Genomic DNA, 16,701 nt, shown 5'->3' with positions numbered 1-16,701 from the left:
CAGTTTTAACAGCCACATTGATTTCAGAACAAATCAAAACCAACAAAAGAACATTTTGGGGTCACCCCAATCGGACGTACAATATATTTGCACAATTTATACTCCAGTTCTCAAGGGCTACAAGGTTGGTACATGCATAGATGTAAAATATGGGGGGTGGGTAGTTGTAACTCCCTCAATAATCAAAACCAGCAGATACCATACAACCCTGGATCCCCTCAAATGGGTGAAAACGTCACCCCAGTGCTCAACCGGAAGTTATGCCCTTGGGTGCATGAGTTTACAATTGATTGTGAACAGCTTGTCGAGTGACTTAAATTCAGATTTAATGAAAGAGTGAGATGTTACTAAGTGACCACTGCCCAAAGATCACTCAGTATGGGACCACAGAAAGTAAAATTCTGAATTAGGGTCCATATTTAAAGTATCTTTGTTTCCTTGGTCATTTTCATTTGGTTCTTGTTGGCACCTTGACTGGTTTCACTAATCAAAAAAAGTCGTGAGGTCACGTTTACAAATGCATGGAAATACAGCCAAGCAATCGCCATGTAGAAGTTCACACTTCAGTGAGTCTCCTTGTAAACATTATCCATGCAGACCCATACATATTGTGAACATATTCCCTACACTAATTAAAACATGCCTGACAAAGAGGAACCCTTTTTTAACAGTCCTAGGATGATTAAATTCTGGTGGATTTTGAAATCATGACTGACGTACGAAGGAATGGGTAATGGGGAAATTCTGAACATGAAATTAAAAACCCCGCTTTTGTTTCTATTTGGTTTCGCTGTACTCTGTCGTGAATCTAGAGTGATCTAAGGGATACAACATATTAAAAAAAAGTGTTAGCCAACCATAATAAGAACAGGTGGTTTGAGAGGCCAGAAGAGGCCTAATTGGAGTGACAGTAAGCACAGAAAAGTTAACAGACACATCCATGTGCTGACTGTGGAGGACACCTGTAGCTTCTAGAAGTATTTGGATAAATACACAGTATCCCACACTGCCCTGCTTCTAAACACATCAGCAGGGAATTCATCTCTTCTCCTCTGTTTTTGGACCTGTGCATTATTTACCATATATTTTATCTATTTACCATACAAATGCAGCAGTCTGAATATCCTGTTGAAATTAAATTGTTATAATATCCATATAAAAAAATCTTTGTAATACAGCTGAACATGTTTGTATTATTATTGATTAATATCCTATCCTGAACCAACACTAAGGCTGAACACTGTGCTAACACAAAGCTGTACCATATTGCATTTTGCTGTGGAACACAAACTTATTTCTGTCGTCGACCAGCGAGTGTTAGACTGTTGCAACACATCACTCAGTGGGTCTCAGTGTAAAGATAAGGAGCAAATTTACTAACCCTAATCCAGCACCACGGCTGTTTCAGTGACGGAGTAACCATGCATGCATTACTCTCTTCCACCTCATCAAGGAAATCCATGAAAAAAATAGTCTGACCATCCTTTGGCATCTATGAGGCATAAAATGAAAGTCACTGAACAGAACAGTGTAAGACTGGTATTAAGCACCATGAAGATGTTCAGCGTAGTTGGACGGGGGGGCCACTTCTCTTCCTGCGGTGGAATAACCACAGAGCATTGGTGGGACCAGACCACAAGGCAGCGAGGTGTTCAGTTCATTGTGTCAGCAATGTCTGTGTGTCTGAGAGAGGCCATAACTCACAACTGGCAGCATAATAAAAATTGGTACACATACAGCACCGCCCACCGCCAACTGAAGATAATCGTGTTTTTGTGTGTTTTCTTTTTTCCTTTGTTCGTATCTGTTCCTAGTGTGCATTTGAGTTGATTTAACATATAATCGCTCATGTTTCTTGATTCTTGTGTGTTTCTCTGGTCTGTCTGTTGTTTGCTGAGGTTCAGCGCCTTGGTCGTTCCCAGTATGACAGAGTTTTTTTTTTTTTACTGGTGGGGCTGTGGGGGGGGGGGTGATCACGGTTAACCCCCACAAGTGATACAGCACTGCTTCCAGATGGAGCCAAGGGAACAGCGACCCAGGAGTTTGAGTTTTTCACAGAATCGTGTGGACATGCTGTCCCTCGTACACCTGGGCACTGCGGAGGAGAAGAGGCAGCGTATTAGCGTATCGGCACAGTGCCAGCTTGGATATTCGGACGACATTCATTTCAACTAAAAAGCTGCATTTTAGTGCAGAGGGTAGTTGATGTTTCAATACCTCGAAGCCTCAGAAACCGTCGTTCTGTGAAATCCTTCAATATTCAATATTTACCTACTTAACACCACTCCGTGTTCCCTGACAGCTCCTGAAGTTGCACTTCATCCACTAAATTGAATTGTTGCCTTTTAGGTTCTTGCTGTGTATCAAAGCTGCTGTGTAGCTCCTCTTCCTTACTGCTTAGACTTGTAACTGAGCATTAACTGGAAACGTGGCAGCTGTATGTCTATTTTCCTCACGTTGTTTTAGACTAACATCATTAAATATCTACACTAACTGGGATACGTTAGCGAGCTCTTTTTTCGTAAAAGCATAAGCTAAGCAGCTAAAGGCAAAGAATTAGCTCATGCCACTGAGCAGGGTCTTTACCAGGGCCTCTCTCGCATCTCTGCAGGTTGCACTTCTGGACGCTGTCTGGCCGGCTGCTCCGTTCACACTGGCCACCCTCCGTGCCGCCGGACTCCTCCTTCACGCACGTCACCACGCGGTGCTGCACTCCACCCCCACAGCTCACGGAGCACTGAGACAGGCAGAACCAAGACGGCCCGGACTGCGTTAGCGACCGGTTCAGACAGTTAACACCAATGTAGAGAGTGCGACACACCAAACAGCAAGGACACAGAGAGCACCAGCAGTCAGTGAAATGAGCGTTAAAACAAAAAAAAAGCAATCACACGTCAACAACACCCAGGACTGAGCCGGTATTCAAACTCAGTGACAGACACTCAGTGCTTGCAGTCTGTCAGCCCAATGACTCCACAGACAGCATTAGCATATACACCAAACACGTCTGGGAATCATTAAAATGAAATATAAAATCGGCAAGAAAAAAATGGTACCAGATACAGTGGGTGTACAAAATAATGAAAATACCTAACAAGATATTAATATGAAGCAGTGAATAAGGAGGAAGGTCACCCTCTTCCTTCTTGCTGGCATGGTTTTCAGCACCATTACATTACATCATTTAGCGTTTTTTTTGACTCATGAACCTGCAACTCAATGGCCTCTTTAACTCTGAAAGTTGATGTAAAAATCTGTAATTTGTTGGTCTTTGCAGTATAGATGGACCCTCATGCAAAATTCTGCTATATTCAGGTTCAGTCTGGGCCGACAACGACATCATTCACGATCACCTGACCAGGCTGAACCAGTCACATCGTCGCCCTTGCTGCCCCTTGACCCTCCTACCACCTGCACACAGTAAGGAAGAGCAGTTTGTACTTGGACTGGCCCTCTCACCTCCTCCCAGGCCATGGCCTGCCACTGGAAGCACAAGTGCTGGTTGCACGGCTCGGAGCTGTTAGGCTTCTGGGTCGGCTCACAGCGGCCCGGTTCTGGGCAGTACACAAGGCGCTCCCGCTGGCCCTCACCACACCTCTTTGAGCACTGGGGGGTGGAGCAGACATACTGTATGATGCAACCAACTCAATTAAAAAAAAAATCAACTTATTTTAGCGTAGCTCCTGTACCAACATAGATGTGCCAGAGTAATTATCATTTAATGACGATGATGGAGACAATTGATCTATGTGGGGAAATTCTCTTTTCGCCTACCCCATCTTGCTTTCCATGACACACATGTGGGTGAGGGCAGTGAAGGGCAGACACCCGCAACAGTGCCCTTGGAGCTGGGGGTTAAGGGCTTTGCTCAAGGGCCCACGGACATGTGAATGTTCTAGCGAAGCTGGGCTCAAACCGACGACCGTCCAGTCACAGGCACGGAGGTTCAGCCCACTGATCCACACACTCAAGTGTTTACAAAAACACATAAAAGCCGGTCTTGGCTGCAACTGAACTAGTCCATCCATCTTAGTCTATCCATCTTCCAACCACTGGTTGAGGTTACAGGATGGCCTGGAGTCTACTGCAGGCAGCGGAGGACATAAGGAAGAAGACTACCCTGGACAGGAGATCACAGGGCTCACACGTGCGGGCACACACACACACACACACACACTCAACCACAGAGCCAATACAGATATATTCATCCACCCTCATGTCTTTCAATGTGGATGGAAACTAGCGTACCAACACACGTGCACTCCACACATCCTTGGAGATATGAGACCACTGTGCAGTTCACAATAAAAAAAAAACCATAACTAAATGAAGGACCATTTTCCAATGATGTTCTCAAGTTCTCTGGAAGCTTCTGGGATGCACATAGCTTGTTGTGAAATGTTAACATTAAGCGGATTTTGCACCCACCCTACCTTTCCCCAGGGGGAGAACTGCCAGGCTTGGCAAGGCTGCGAGAGGCAGGGTTCAGAACTGGGGGGGCGGTGCCCCGTCGCCTGGCAGTGGTAGGGGCGTAGCACACGCTGGCTCTGGGTGTCCATGCATAGCACGTCACGCTGCCTGCTGCCCCCCAGGCATCCCTCTGGGCACTGCAGACACGCAGAAAGACCACAGGAAGACCACAGACTATGCTTTTAGTAATTTATAAACACATTCATAGCAAATAATAATGCATTCATAAAGCATTATAAATGTGGCTATAAATATTTACATGCATTATGGATGATTTATGCACCTCATCTACAATGCATTATAGATACCTCCATAATGTATTATAATAGTCAGTATAAGAATTAAGGATGCTTTGCACTGCATATTGCATTATAGATGAGAGGTGCATAAAGTATTCGTAATGCATAACATACATGGCTATAATGCGTTATGCCTTTTTCTAAATATTTATAGCCATGTTCATAAAGCTTTATGATTATAAATGTGTTTATAAATTACTAAAAATACGGCCCTGAGCCTTGAGGTGCTGGAAAACAGAGTTTGTGGCATTTGTGACCCATCACTGCGAAATGAGTCTTATGGGTGTATTTCTACCAGTGCGACTTAAGACTCATTTCGTGGTGATGGGTCACATTTGTATCTTGTTACAGTGCAGGGCCGATGCATCCTCTGTCCTAAGGGGGCCTTTCTTCCGGACTTACATTAGACAATAGAGGACACAAATAAATCTCACCTGCTACTGTATAAACCCTCTTCTTTCACTTGTACCACAATCCCTGGCTCTCGAAACACATCATCTTTCCAGCCTGTCATGCTAGTTGATGTCGCTGATGCATATTTTGTTTGTTTGTTTTCTATTAATAGCACATAATTAGCAGAACTTTTCACCCTAAATAACTGAAAGATTAATGCAAATAATTTGCTGAAACACACGACGGTAACCATGTCTCTAGATCTGCACCCATAGCCTTTTCAGTCTCATGGTGCATCAGCTAGTACGCCACCTGCTGGTCCTTCTCGACTCATATTGCTCACCTTGCCCCAGTCGCCACTGTGCCAGGTAGCGCAGGGACGGATATGGCACCTCCTGGCTGGGTCCGGTCTCCTGATGTCTGAGCAGAGCGCCTCCTGTGGGGAGCTGCAGGTAACCGCCCGCCACATGGCCCCCAGACCACAGGAGGTAGAGCACTGCAGGGCCACGTGGAACAGAAACAGAAGGAAAACGTCATGGCACAGCAATTGAACCACCTCTGTCCTTTATTATCCAGTAGAGGGTCATGGTGAATTTGGGGCAAAGCTGTAGGTTTGGTTTCAGTACCAGTAGGGACCAAATCTATCCCAAATTCCCCACTTCCCTGAACACACACGGTACTCCCACAACACCGGAAAGGACCAAATCAGCCCTGAATGCCTCGCCCCCTCTTGAACACACACAGTACTCCCACAGTCTTGCTAGGGACACGTCCCTTTTGTCCAGACCCAAATGTATGTAACATATGACAGGAAGTACAGGGCATAAGGCAGGGACACCGTGGATGACGTGCCAGTCCTTAACAGAGCACAGATATTCACACACCAAAGGCGTTTTCCACACACCAATCCATTATTCATAGGCTAAGATCGTAGGCAGTTACACCTACTGTATACTTTTACTTATTTAGCTTTTGTCCAAAGCGGCATACAAGTGAGGATTAGAGAGTCAGTCAGTGTCCCCAGGACTAAGGGCTTCGCTGAAGGGCCGAGCACTAATGTCACTGTGCCAGGCACGGGGTTTAAACCAGCAGCCTTCTGGTCACAGGCACAGGGTCCTAACCCATACAGCAGTGCACCGTTCAGAGTAGTCTACCGTGATGAAGAACAGACCTCACTAGACTGTATCCTATGGGCCACAGTGACTCAACTACAGACTATCTCCACGTACCTCACTCCAGTTGCCCACCACCCAGAAGATGTTCATGTTAACAGGAGGCCCATTGCTGCGGCTGCCTGTAGGGTTAGCTGTGCTGTCTGATTCTGAGGTCCCGGTAAACCCAGCATCCTGGGCCATCTGGGGTGAGGTAGGCAAGGTCTCTGGTGCCCCATCAGTTTGCCCTGAGCTGGGCAGGGAGGCCTGGGTAGTTACTGGTCCCCATGCTGGACCCAGCTTCATGGGAGGGCTGTAGGAGGCTGTCCATGTGGAAGACGCTGAGGTTTCTGCAGGTGTTGAGGGAGGGGGCGTCGTGTGGGGGTCGGAGGTGGTGGTAGCCGATGCCCACGGGCCATGCCTCCCAGCCGCGGCAGAGTCCTCTGTGATGTAGTCTAACTTATGCCGGTTGCCAGGAAACAAGAAGCCATCTGTGCTGCCTTCATCATCCGCCGTGAAAGAAGGGACCGTGGCGTTTCGGCCCCCGGCTTGGTGCCGGTTGTCCTCGGAGCTCGGCGCAGTGGAGGCGGTGTTAGAGCTAGCTGGAAGTCCAGGGTCAGTGGTCACCGTGGTCACAGTTTCTGTCTCCAGGGTGGAGGAGGTGTGGGTAATGGCCTTCCTGCTGGCTGGGGGGGGCTTTCTGCGGGCGGAGGGGCAGCTGTGCAGCGAGCACAGGGCGTGGGAGCGTGGCTTGCTGGAAGCCTGGCAGCGACGCCTGGGCGCCGTCCGGCAGGTGACCGTGCGGGACCTGATCCCACCCCCGCAGGAGGCGGAGCACTGAAGAGCAAAGGGCACATGCATAGGCACAGATGACAAAACACTAAAGTAACTCAAGAATTAGGTTTAAATTCAGTCGCTGAAGAGCACATCATCATTGTCGATTTTCGCTTCAGTTGTTCAATGTTTTGATGCATTAAAAGGAATCATTGTAAGTAAACAGAAAAATCCCAGCATGCTCTGTGGTGTGCAGTGTTGAGTTTTATATCACAAGTTGTGTTAGGGATTACACAGAGCATTAAACGGTGTTAAGCGGTAAGTGTGAAACAGTACTGAGTGACAGGTAGGTGAGTGTTAAATGGTGTTAAATGTTAAGCAATATTAAGTGTTAAACATCACTAAGTTCAACATTCTATAGAGAGCAGTGATAATGTTAAACAAAGCTGAGTAGCGTTAAGTCAGGCAGCGTTGAGTGTGACACAGTGAGCAGTGTGAGGCACCTCGCTCCAGGGCCCCACGGCCCATTCTGACCCGCACGGCACATCTCGGTTGCAGGGCACCGCAGGTTTGGGTTTGAGCAGGATTCTGCAGTCCCCAGGGTGCAGCACGCGCTCCTCCGAGCCCACGGACCGCACACACAGCACCGTGCGCTTCTTCAGGCCAGACGGGCCGCAGGGGGCGGAGCACGGCTGCCAAGCACCCACCCACCACCTGGGGGCAGTCATGAACTGGAGAATTAGCAGTCAGGGAGGGGGTAGGGTTATTCTCTAAATGACACCAACAAAGCGTCATGAATAAATGTGGGCAAATGTTAAGCTGTTAACCTTTGTGTTTTAGAAAGTCAGCTAAGCATTAATAGCTAAAAATATTCTACCTCCGAACAGAAGAGGGCGCCATACCTAGCCGGGCAGTCTATCTTCTTGCACTTGCGTTGCCGATCTTTGGGTCGCGTTTTGGGGTCACAGAGGAACTCGTCCACCACTCCAGTCTCAGCCTCAAAGCAGCGGACTGGCTGGTTTTGGACCCCTGGGTTCCAGGATAGAAAGTGGTATTTAACAGGCCAACAAGGACCTGGGCCTTTTATGCGTGTTATTTTGAGATGGCTAACAGACACAATGGATCTAGCAAATTCCAAAGGCAAGGTCAGAGGAGAACATGGAAAATTGGAAAATTATGGCTAATTTTGGAGTTAAAAGCATTTACAGCTGTAGGTCTTTCTGCGATCGGCGTACCGTCCTGACCTTGTGCCCCGTGCTGCCTGGCACAGGCTCCAGCCCCCTCACGCCCCCTCCAGGATATGCTTTTGGAGGTCATTCTTTTTGAGTAAATAATTTCAAATGGGCTCACAACAATTTGTCCTTTCCTATTGCCAGAATTCCAGTAACTCTTTCAAAAGGCCTCTCTTGTGTTAAGAAAAAGTCTTTAGTGTAGTGCATCTCATATTATGTCATTTTAGTCGCACAGAACACCTGACTTTACAAAGATGATACATCAGGTGAATCAGGGATAAATGTACAGGCTGTGCTGGGTTCAGCTGGCCGTGCCTGCAATCTGTCAAAAACTCATTCGACTTTATGTTAAGAAGATGTTAAGAACAAATCAGACAGTAGAGCTGGTGAGTTATGGAGCTACAGGATCAACACCAAATTTTGACTTGTTTTGTGTCTTTAATCTGACACTAAGCTCACCTGCCCCACAGGTGGTGCTGCAGTCTGTCCAGGCACCATGTTTCCACCTGTACTCCGGTTGCAGGATCTCGTTGCCCCTCTGACGGTTCTTTCGGATGGTGTATTCATACTTGATTCCCGGGTTCTTCTCTTGAAAAAGAAGCTGGATGGTGAATGCAAAATAAAGCCTAAATCCAGAGAAAGTATAATACCATCTCACCCGAAACACACCGTGAATCTGGGCCCCGTCTCACGTGAAACGCACCGTGAATCCGGGCCCCGTCTGACCCGAAACGCCCCGTGAATCCGGGCCCCATCTGACCCGAAACGCCCCGTGAATCCGGGCCCCGTCTCACCCGAAACACACCGTGAATCCGGGCCCGTCTGACCCGAAACACACCGTGAATCCGGGCCCCGTCTCACCCGAAAAGCCCCGTGAATCCGGGCCCCGTCTCACCCGAAACACCCCGTGAATCCGGGCCCCGTCTCACCCGAAACGCCCCGTGAATCCGGGCCCCGTCTCACCCGAAACGCACCGTGAATCCGGGCCCCGTCTCACGCGAAACGCCCCGTGAATCCAGGCCCCGTCTCACCCGAAACGCACCGTGAATCCGGGCCCTGTCTTGCCCAAAACACACCGTGAATCCTGGCCTCGTCTCACCCAAAACGCACCGTGAATCCGGGCCCTGTCTCACCCGAAACACCCCGTGAATCCGGGCCCCGTCTCACGCGAAACGCCCCGTGAATCCGGGCCCCGTCTCACCCGAAATGCCCCGTGAATCCGGGCCCCGTCTCACCCGAAACGCACCGTGAATCCGGGCCCCGTCTCACCCGAAACGCCCCGTGAATCCGGGCCCCGTCTCGCCCAAAACACACCGTGAATCCGGGCCCCGTCTCACCCGAAAAGCCCCGTGAGTCCGGGCCCCGTCTCACCCGAAACACACCGTGAATCCGGGCCCGTCTGACCCGAAACACACCGTGAATCCGGGCCCCGTCTCACCCGAAAAGCCCCGTGAATCCGGGCCCCGTCTCACCCGAAACACCCCGTGAATCCGGGCCCCGTCTCACCCGAAACGCCCCGTGAATCCGGGCCCCGTCTCACCCGAAACACACCGTGAATCCGGGCCCGTCTGACCCGAAACACACCGTGAATCCGGGCCCCGTCTCACCCGAAAAGCCCCGTGAATCCGGGCCCCGTCTCACCCGAAACACCCCGTGAATCCGGGCCCCGTCTCACCCGAAACGCCCCGTGAATCCGGGCCCTGTCTCACCCGAAACGCACCGTGAATCCGGGCCCCGTCTCACGCGAAACGCCCCGTGAATCCAGGCCCCGTCTCACCCAAAACGCACCGTGAATCCGGGCCCTTTCTCACCCGAAACGCACCGTGAATCCGGGCCCTGTCTCACCCGAAACACCCCGTGAATCCGGGCCCCGTCTCACGCGAAACGCCCCGTGAATCCGGGCCCCGTCTCACCCGAAACGCACCGTGAATCCGGGCCCCGTCTCACCCGAAACGCCCCGTGAATCCGGGCCCCGTCTCACCCGAAATGCCCCGTGAATCCGGGCCCCATCTCACCCGAAAAGTCCCGTGAATCCGGGCCCCGTCTCGCCCAAAACACACCGTGAATCCGGGCCCCGTCTCACCCGAAAAGCCCCGTGAGTCCGGGCCCCGTCTCACCCGAAACACACCGTGAATTCAGATTCCATTTCCGTAAAATTTGCTGTTTTGGGGAGGGGGGGATTCTTGATAAACTTGAGAATTTCACATGATTGTCTGTTATTATCCAAAGGGGCATTTGAGTGGATCCCCTCAGTATATTTTCAGTAGTCCTCATGTCGCAAGGGGCCCGTGGATGCTCTTCCACCCCTGCCTGCTCCGCTCCGGGCCAGGAGCTCTTCCAGAGGTGACAGTGCCCCATAATCTGTTTTCCCCTCTCGCCGTGTCACCCGCTGCTCCTGTGGGGGGGCGGTACCTGTTTGAGGGTACAGGCCGCTGTACCTGGATCATGATTGGCTCCCGCGTGGGCCCTGGTGAAGTCAGGTTCTCCAGGTTGCCGCTCCTCTCGTAGTAGAAGGTGGCCCCCCCGGCTTCATATTCGCCCTTCCACTGGATGATATAGCGTCCATTCAGATAGTACTCCTCTGTGTCCTGCCCCCTTAGTGCCAAGAAGTTGGCGGCTTCCTCCACCTCTTGCACCACGATATCTCGCGCCCCCTCCGGGATCAGTCCCACGTCCACGTAGCCTGGAGGTCATATGGGTCACAGTCAAACAGATCAGGGACAACCGAGGCCTCGTTATATGATAGAGGATAGTACCTGTGGGTCACTTAAATTTTTTACTAATAATGTAATACATCCTCTCCAGGGTGTTGCTCTGCCTTGTTCCGTAAGAGTCCTGGGAGGCCTCCATGCCTTCCCGTGACCCTCACCAGGACAGGTGGATAGAAGTATGGATGGATGGATGGATGGATGGATCTAATAGCACAGAATTTCCTAAAGAATTTCACTGATATTCTGGGTCACATTATAAGGAGCAATAATGCTGAACCATGAAAGTACTTGTATGGGGAGGACAGTATGCGGGGGCAGGGGGGTTAGGCTCACCGTGACCTTCTCCCTCCTCAAAGCTCCTCCGAACGGTCTGGCATGAAGAACCATCTCCCAGGCACACCCCACAACGGTCCTCCACGGCGTTTGAGTTGATGCCATAGTCACAGCCCACTTCCTGGGGGGGGGAGCAGTGATCAGGCACACACACACACAGACACACACAAACAGACAAACAGACGAACAGTTTTTTTAATCACATTGTGGGCACGTGTGGGTCCCACAATGTAACATACGCATAACCCACGCACACACATGTTTAAGGCATGTTAATCCATGATGTAATCTCCTAACCATGAGTCACTAAGGTTTATGAAAAGGGGGGAAGGGCTAACTCTTTATTAGAGGGGTCAGATTTTAATGAAAATGAATAAGAACACAACTAAAATGAATTAATGTACATTTATTTGCGAGTGGGGGGCTAATGCCCCTCAAAACAGGTCTGGCAATGTTCCCACAGAATGGGGTCATGTCAGGTCATATTTGGGTTACCGCTGTACACACACATATGGTGTAACCACCACGGTAACTCGCTGCCCGTCTACGGTATCACCAACTGCTTCCTCCAAACTATCTCTTTGATGCTTCTTGCTGACATTTGACATTCATGGGCCAAATTCCACTTCTTATGGTAGCCTTCCAGTTTAAAGTGGGACACCAGCATAGACAAAGCAAGTTTCTGCCAGTTGTGCCCCCGGCGCGCTACCTTACACACGCCGTTAACACACACGCTCCGGCTGCTGTTGTGCACAAAGCACGGCGTCCCGTCCGTCACAGCGTCCAGCATCTTCTCCGAGAACTGGTCATCCACGGGCCGGCAGTGCAGCTCGCAGGGGTAGACTGGGGGTCCAGGGTGGGGGGCAGAAATGGTAGGAAAGAAAGAAGGGAGGGAAGAAAATAAGGGAAGTGAAGAAATGATGCAAGAATGAAATGGGAATGAAGAATTAATAGAATACAGAGCGACCAGGAGAGAAGAAAATATATGTATATGATCAGGTATACTGGCTCTCAGTTATGTTTGTGATCTTCAACACCTCACTAAAATGCAGTTAAACTAAGAGCATTTTTATTTTATGACTGTTCAACGGTAGATTGTATGTAAAGGAAATTACTTCTGTGTCTCTATTCCTTTCCAAAGGCACTGGTATGATTTTATTACTAATTTTACACTGTTTCACTGCTTACTTATTGTAAATACAGTAGTGCTGAATTAGCTGGGGGGAGAAAGTGCACATAAGGTTGTAGTCATCCAGTCTTGCTTATTTTATGGGGGGGGGGGTTACAGTTTAACAAACTGCTATGAAATGGGGCCGGGCAATAAACACTGATGTAATGACTAAAAAATGAAATCCTGGAATATAAAAAGGTCTGATCTCAGCACTCGGATCGTAGGCTGCAGTGTGCAGGGCAAACACAGCATGACCAGGATGGGGGGGGGGGGTTTACTGGCAAGCATGAAACGTACCAGTGCTGATGACGGGGATCCACTGGTACAGTTGGTTCTTGAAGGGTACCGTGTCGAACTCACTGCATTGCATCTGGCGGAAGGTGGGCTGCTCCTGGCCGCAGCGTTTGCTGTTGCAGACACGATATCGCTTCCGCTCACCCATGCAATATTTCCCGCCAAATTCTGGCCTATAAAACAAGTCACAGTGACCGGCATCGGTGCTTCTACACGTTCTCAGGTTTCACGGTAACCGTCATGCTGCCGTCATTGTGCTCTCATCAGCATACATAATGCTAATGGATTGCAGCATGTTCACAACGATGCAACAATGGTGGTGGGAGGGGTCAGTGTGGAGGGGTGGGGAGCAGGTCAGCCCCAGCTGGGGAGATTTATAGACATGCCTGCACTGACTGAGCCAGCTGCTTTCTTAGGGGGGGGCAGAGTGGACACTTTCACTTGAGCCATAAATCCAGCGAATTCTCTCCTCGTAGCCTCAAATAAACTTTAATAGCCTTTAAAAATATCTTGGAATACACTGGATGGCTTGGGACACAGCCCAGAGAACACTGCAGTGAAGCAGCATGCTTCCACACACCTGCAGCATATCTGAGACAACCCAGTCCACCGGGAACTCCCAGCCAGTCCACGTTTCTGCTCCCGCTCAGCTTCCAGCGCAACTGACCCAAAAACAAGCAATCGAGAACACAGAACACCTGGTACAGCGGGGAGGAAGCAAAAAACGTGGACTGGCTGGGAGTTCCCGGTGGACTGGGTTGAGAAACAGGGACTTACAGAATCCCGAGTGGTATAAATGCACGTTTCACATTTGCTTTCCATCTGTAAGCACAGAAAAAGCATGAGGCACTGAGGGAGGGGGGGGGGCACTCACTTGGGGCGGTCGCACTCTCTCTCAGCGGACTGGATCCCGGCCCCACAGGTGCGGGAGCAGTGAGACCAGGGGCTCCACAAACCCCAAGCGCCATTCACCGTCTCGGGTAGCTTCCCTACGATTACACACTCCCCAGAGATGCACCACTGCAGGGGAACATGAGGAGAGTTTCTGCCAGTTAAGTCCCACATGACATACAGCCAATAGGCTCTTTCCACAATAACAACCACCAATCATCATTTAGTATGGATAGAAAAAAAACATGTAACGGGACGACATAAATGATCAGGATTTTTACCGAGAGCTGTGTGTGTGGGCCTCACTTTTATGCATTTGTGACAAAACACTAGATTCCCAGATTATTTTCTATGTAGATGGACATTTTTCCATAAATAAGGTTTGAAACACTAGGGGGCTGTAACACAAAGCCAGATTTCTTACTTTGACGAATTTAAGGTACTCCGGTTTCCCCCCACAGTCCAAAAACATACTGAGGCTAATTGGGGTTGCTAAATTGCCCGTAGGTCTGCATGTGTGAGTGAATGGTGTGTGAGTGTGCCCTGCGATGGGCTGGCCCCCCATCCTGGGTTGTTCCCTGCCTCGTGCCCATTGCTTCCGGGATAGGCTCCGGACCCCCTGGGACCCAGTAGGATAAGCGGTTTGGAAAATGGATGGATGGATGGATGGATGGAATGTGATACTAAAAATAAATACTTTAAGAGAATAATAATACTTATGTGCAAAACTTACTTGCACTTTTTTAACAAAAGCAGAATGAATTCATGAAATGCACATGGCACGAGTGAAAAATGCAAACCCCCCCCTCCACAATAAAGAACAGCAATGTACCTTATTTGGTCCACATCTGGTCCCATCAGCCGGAGCATCCATCTTGGATCGACAAGAGCCATTCACAGAGCACCACAGAATCTGGCAAATGTTCTGCAGATGACAGAAATTCAGCACTAAGTCCTGAGCTCTACAGAACATTCCAGACTCACGTTCTGTGCCTCGTAGATGGTACGCAGATTGGGTTGGATGCAGAGATGGCATGATATCAATTTTCTGCATTTAGTGTTGTAGCGGCATTGTCTGAGTATGACAAGAATAGGAAAATATGATGGTCATGTTGCTCAAAGAAAACCGATGTCAGGGTCAGTGCCCTGCCATCCCTGTCCTATGCGTTTTGTCCCCGTTTGACCAGAAGGTGTTGCTGACCATCCTGATCCTTCCAGTGTCACGTAGCCCCTAGCTTCCTTGTGTCTGTTATTTATCTTTGGGTCCCTGTTTTAGGTTATCCTGCTCATTCCTTGTTTTATTATTCTTTGCATGCACTTCTGTTCCTAGTCTTTCTTAGTGTTATTAACCTTAAGTGTTTGTTAATGTTCTAGTGCTTGTTAATTGTAACCCATTTTACCTGTTCCTTGTTGACCCGAATCCTTTAGCTTGGTTAATCTGATTACGATGTACACCTGTCCCTTGTTTGCCCTGATTCTCTGTGCGCATTTAAGTGCCTGCCCTTGCTCCATTTCTTAGTCAGTCACTGTGTCTAGTTACTGTGTGTTCATTACTCTGTTCCATTGCCTTGTTCTGTTCCCAGTGTTTCCTTGTTGCGTTACCATACATTTCTTAGTTCTTAGTTTGTTCTTGTTTTTACCAGTTTTATCTGATCCCTTGCATTCCTTTATTTTGTGCATTCCCCATTGTTGTTCATTTCCATAAAAATGTGCAGTAACTAGACACAATGAGACAGGTCTCCAGTACAAAATATACGAAGGAGCACGGATAGGACATTTAAATGACGATTAACCAAACTTTAGAAAGAATACAAGTCTAGCGATCTAGTTTGCGTAAATTTTACTGTGTCCAGATTTAAGAAAAATCAGCAGCAGCCTTGCATACGTTGCACTCTGCAGTTTTGCTTTCTTCTTCCCTCAGAGTAAAGTACAGTTACTGTACTTCCACAGCCAACAAAAAAGTTCCGACGCAAATGCGTCATCATGTGACACTCCTGTTTACAGTATGTCACACTAAGGCTACCAGCATTTTCCTGATTTTTCAGGCTAGACCAATCTTTCTTGGAAAATCGGAATGGGTTCTTGCTCTTCCCCACCTCCGTATGGACCCGATACTGATAGCGGGCATCAGGTCAATACCGTCTCTAGTTGGATGTGCTGCTGATATCTACTGTGCATATATGGTCTCATTTGAGATTTCATTTAGAAGACAAACGAATCTGACGTGACTGTGTACAGCTGGACAACAAATCAAGAAGGGGAGAAGACCAGCTGCAGAGACCGAGCAAGAGTCACGAGGAGAAGGCGAAAATGCAGCACACATTGCATATATAGCTTCTGACACTGGGAGACCTATATTTCCCCATGCCTGCATCTGCTACCGCACATTAGCGAATGACTCACAAGCCTCTGCAGAACAATCTGGGCACAGAGTCAGACATCTGAGGTTACGAGGCCTCGTTCCATCATCATGTTTGAGGATTTTTGGTATTTTTTTTCCCACTTTTTGTCATACTGGTTTGATGCAAAATGGCCTGAATTTCTATAAAAGGATGACAAGGCTAAACTGGAGAAGCGGGTTAAATAGCTTAAATGGCTACATTTCTGAAATAGCTGGGAAATCACAGAAAGCTGGCCAGTGAAGGCAAACTGCCTAAACAGGGGAAATGTTAAAATGGCTTAAATGAAATAAAATGGCTAGTTAAATAGCTAAATTGGCTGAGTAAACAGGGTAAACAAGCCAAACAAGTAAAACTGACTAAATGGGCAGATCTGTGCCAAACCAGGAATGGAGTTTTTGATCTCTCACCTCTACTTGGGGGCAGGAGGTGGCATTGGGACCATACTGCAGCTGGCACTGGGCCTGGATGGTGTACTTCACACCAGGAGCCTCCAAAGATGTGCTGAGATCTGTCTTGGAGGGCCGGTCATCCAGGCATGACCCCCAACCACGACTATGAGTCACCAGGGAGAGGCACGAGA

General features: G+C 48.9%; 1 protein-coding gene across 2 annotated transcripts in view; it reads right to left on the bottom strand.

Annotated features, from left to right (window-relative positions):
* Nucleotides 1-1,956: 1,956 nt before the first annotated feature.
* adamts12 (ADAM metallopeptidase with thrombospondin type 1 motif, 12) overlaps nucleotides 1,957-16,701 on the bottom strand; it is a 30,830-nt gene continuing 16,085 nt past the window's right edge. For both annotated transcript variants that reach the window (XM_048998287.1, XM_048998288.1), the window contains 16 exons: nucleotides 16,529-16,673; nucleotides 14,552-14,644; nucleotides 13,703-13,848; nucleotides 12,832-13,001; nucleotides 12,073-12,206; nucleotides 11,364-11,484; nucleotides 10,758-11,002; nucleotides 8,779-8,920; nucleotides 7,990-8,116; nucleotides 7,591-7,801; nucleotides 6,392-7,150; nucleotides 5,506-5,658; nucleotides 4,434-4,607; nucleotides 3,460-3,606; nucleotides 2,587-2,737; nucleotides 1,957-2,095 (listed from right to left, as the gene is read on the bottom strand). In XM_048998287.1, the coding sequence (XP_048854244.1) occupies nucleotides 1,980-2,095; nucleotides 2,587-2,737; nucleotides 3,460-3,606; nucleotides 4,434-4,607; nucleotides 5,506-5,658; nucleotides 6,392-7,150; nucleotides 7,591-7,801; nucleotides 7,990-8,116; nucleotides 8,779-8,920; nucleotides 10,758-11,002; nucleotides 11,364-11,484; nucleotides 12,073-12,206; nucleotides 12,832-13,001; nucleotides 13,703-13,848; nucleotides 14,552-14,644; nucleotides 16,529-16,673 (3,034 nt within the window). In that variant the 3' untranslated portion in view covers nucleotides 1,957-1,979. The remainder of the gene's footprint in view (nucleotides 2,096-2,586; nucleotides 2,738-3,459; nucleotides 3,607-4,433; nucleotides 4,608-5,505; nucleotides 5,659-6,391; nucleotides 7,151-7,590; nucleotides 7,802-7,989; nucleotides 8,117-8,778; nucleotides 8,921-10,757; nucleotides 11,003-11,363; nucleotides 11,485-12,072; nucleotides 12,207-12,831; nucleotides 13,002-13,702; nucleotides 13,849-14,551; nucleotides 14,645-16,528; nucleotides 16,674-16,701) is intronic.

This window comes from Brienomyrus brachyistius, chromosome 2 (assembly GCF_023856365.1).
Source record: "Brienomyrus brachyistius isolate T26 chromosome 2, BBRACH_0.4, whole genome shotgun sequence".
In the NCBI taxonomy this organism is placed as follows: Eukaryota; Metazoa; Chordata; class Actinopteri; order Osteoglossiformes; family Mormyridae; genus Brienomyrus; species Brienomyrus brachyistius.
This window is presented reverse-complemented; position numbering and strand designations above follow the sequence as displayed.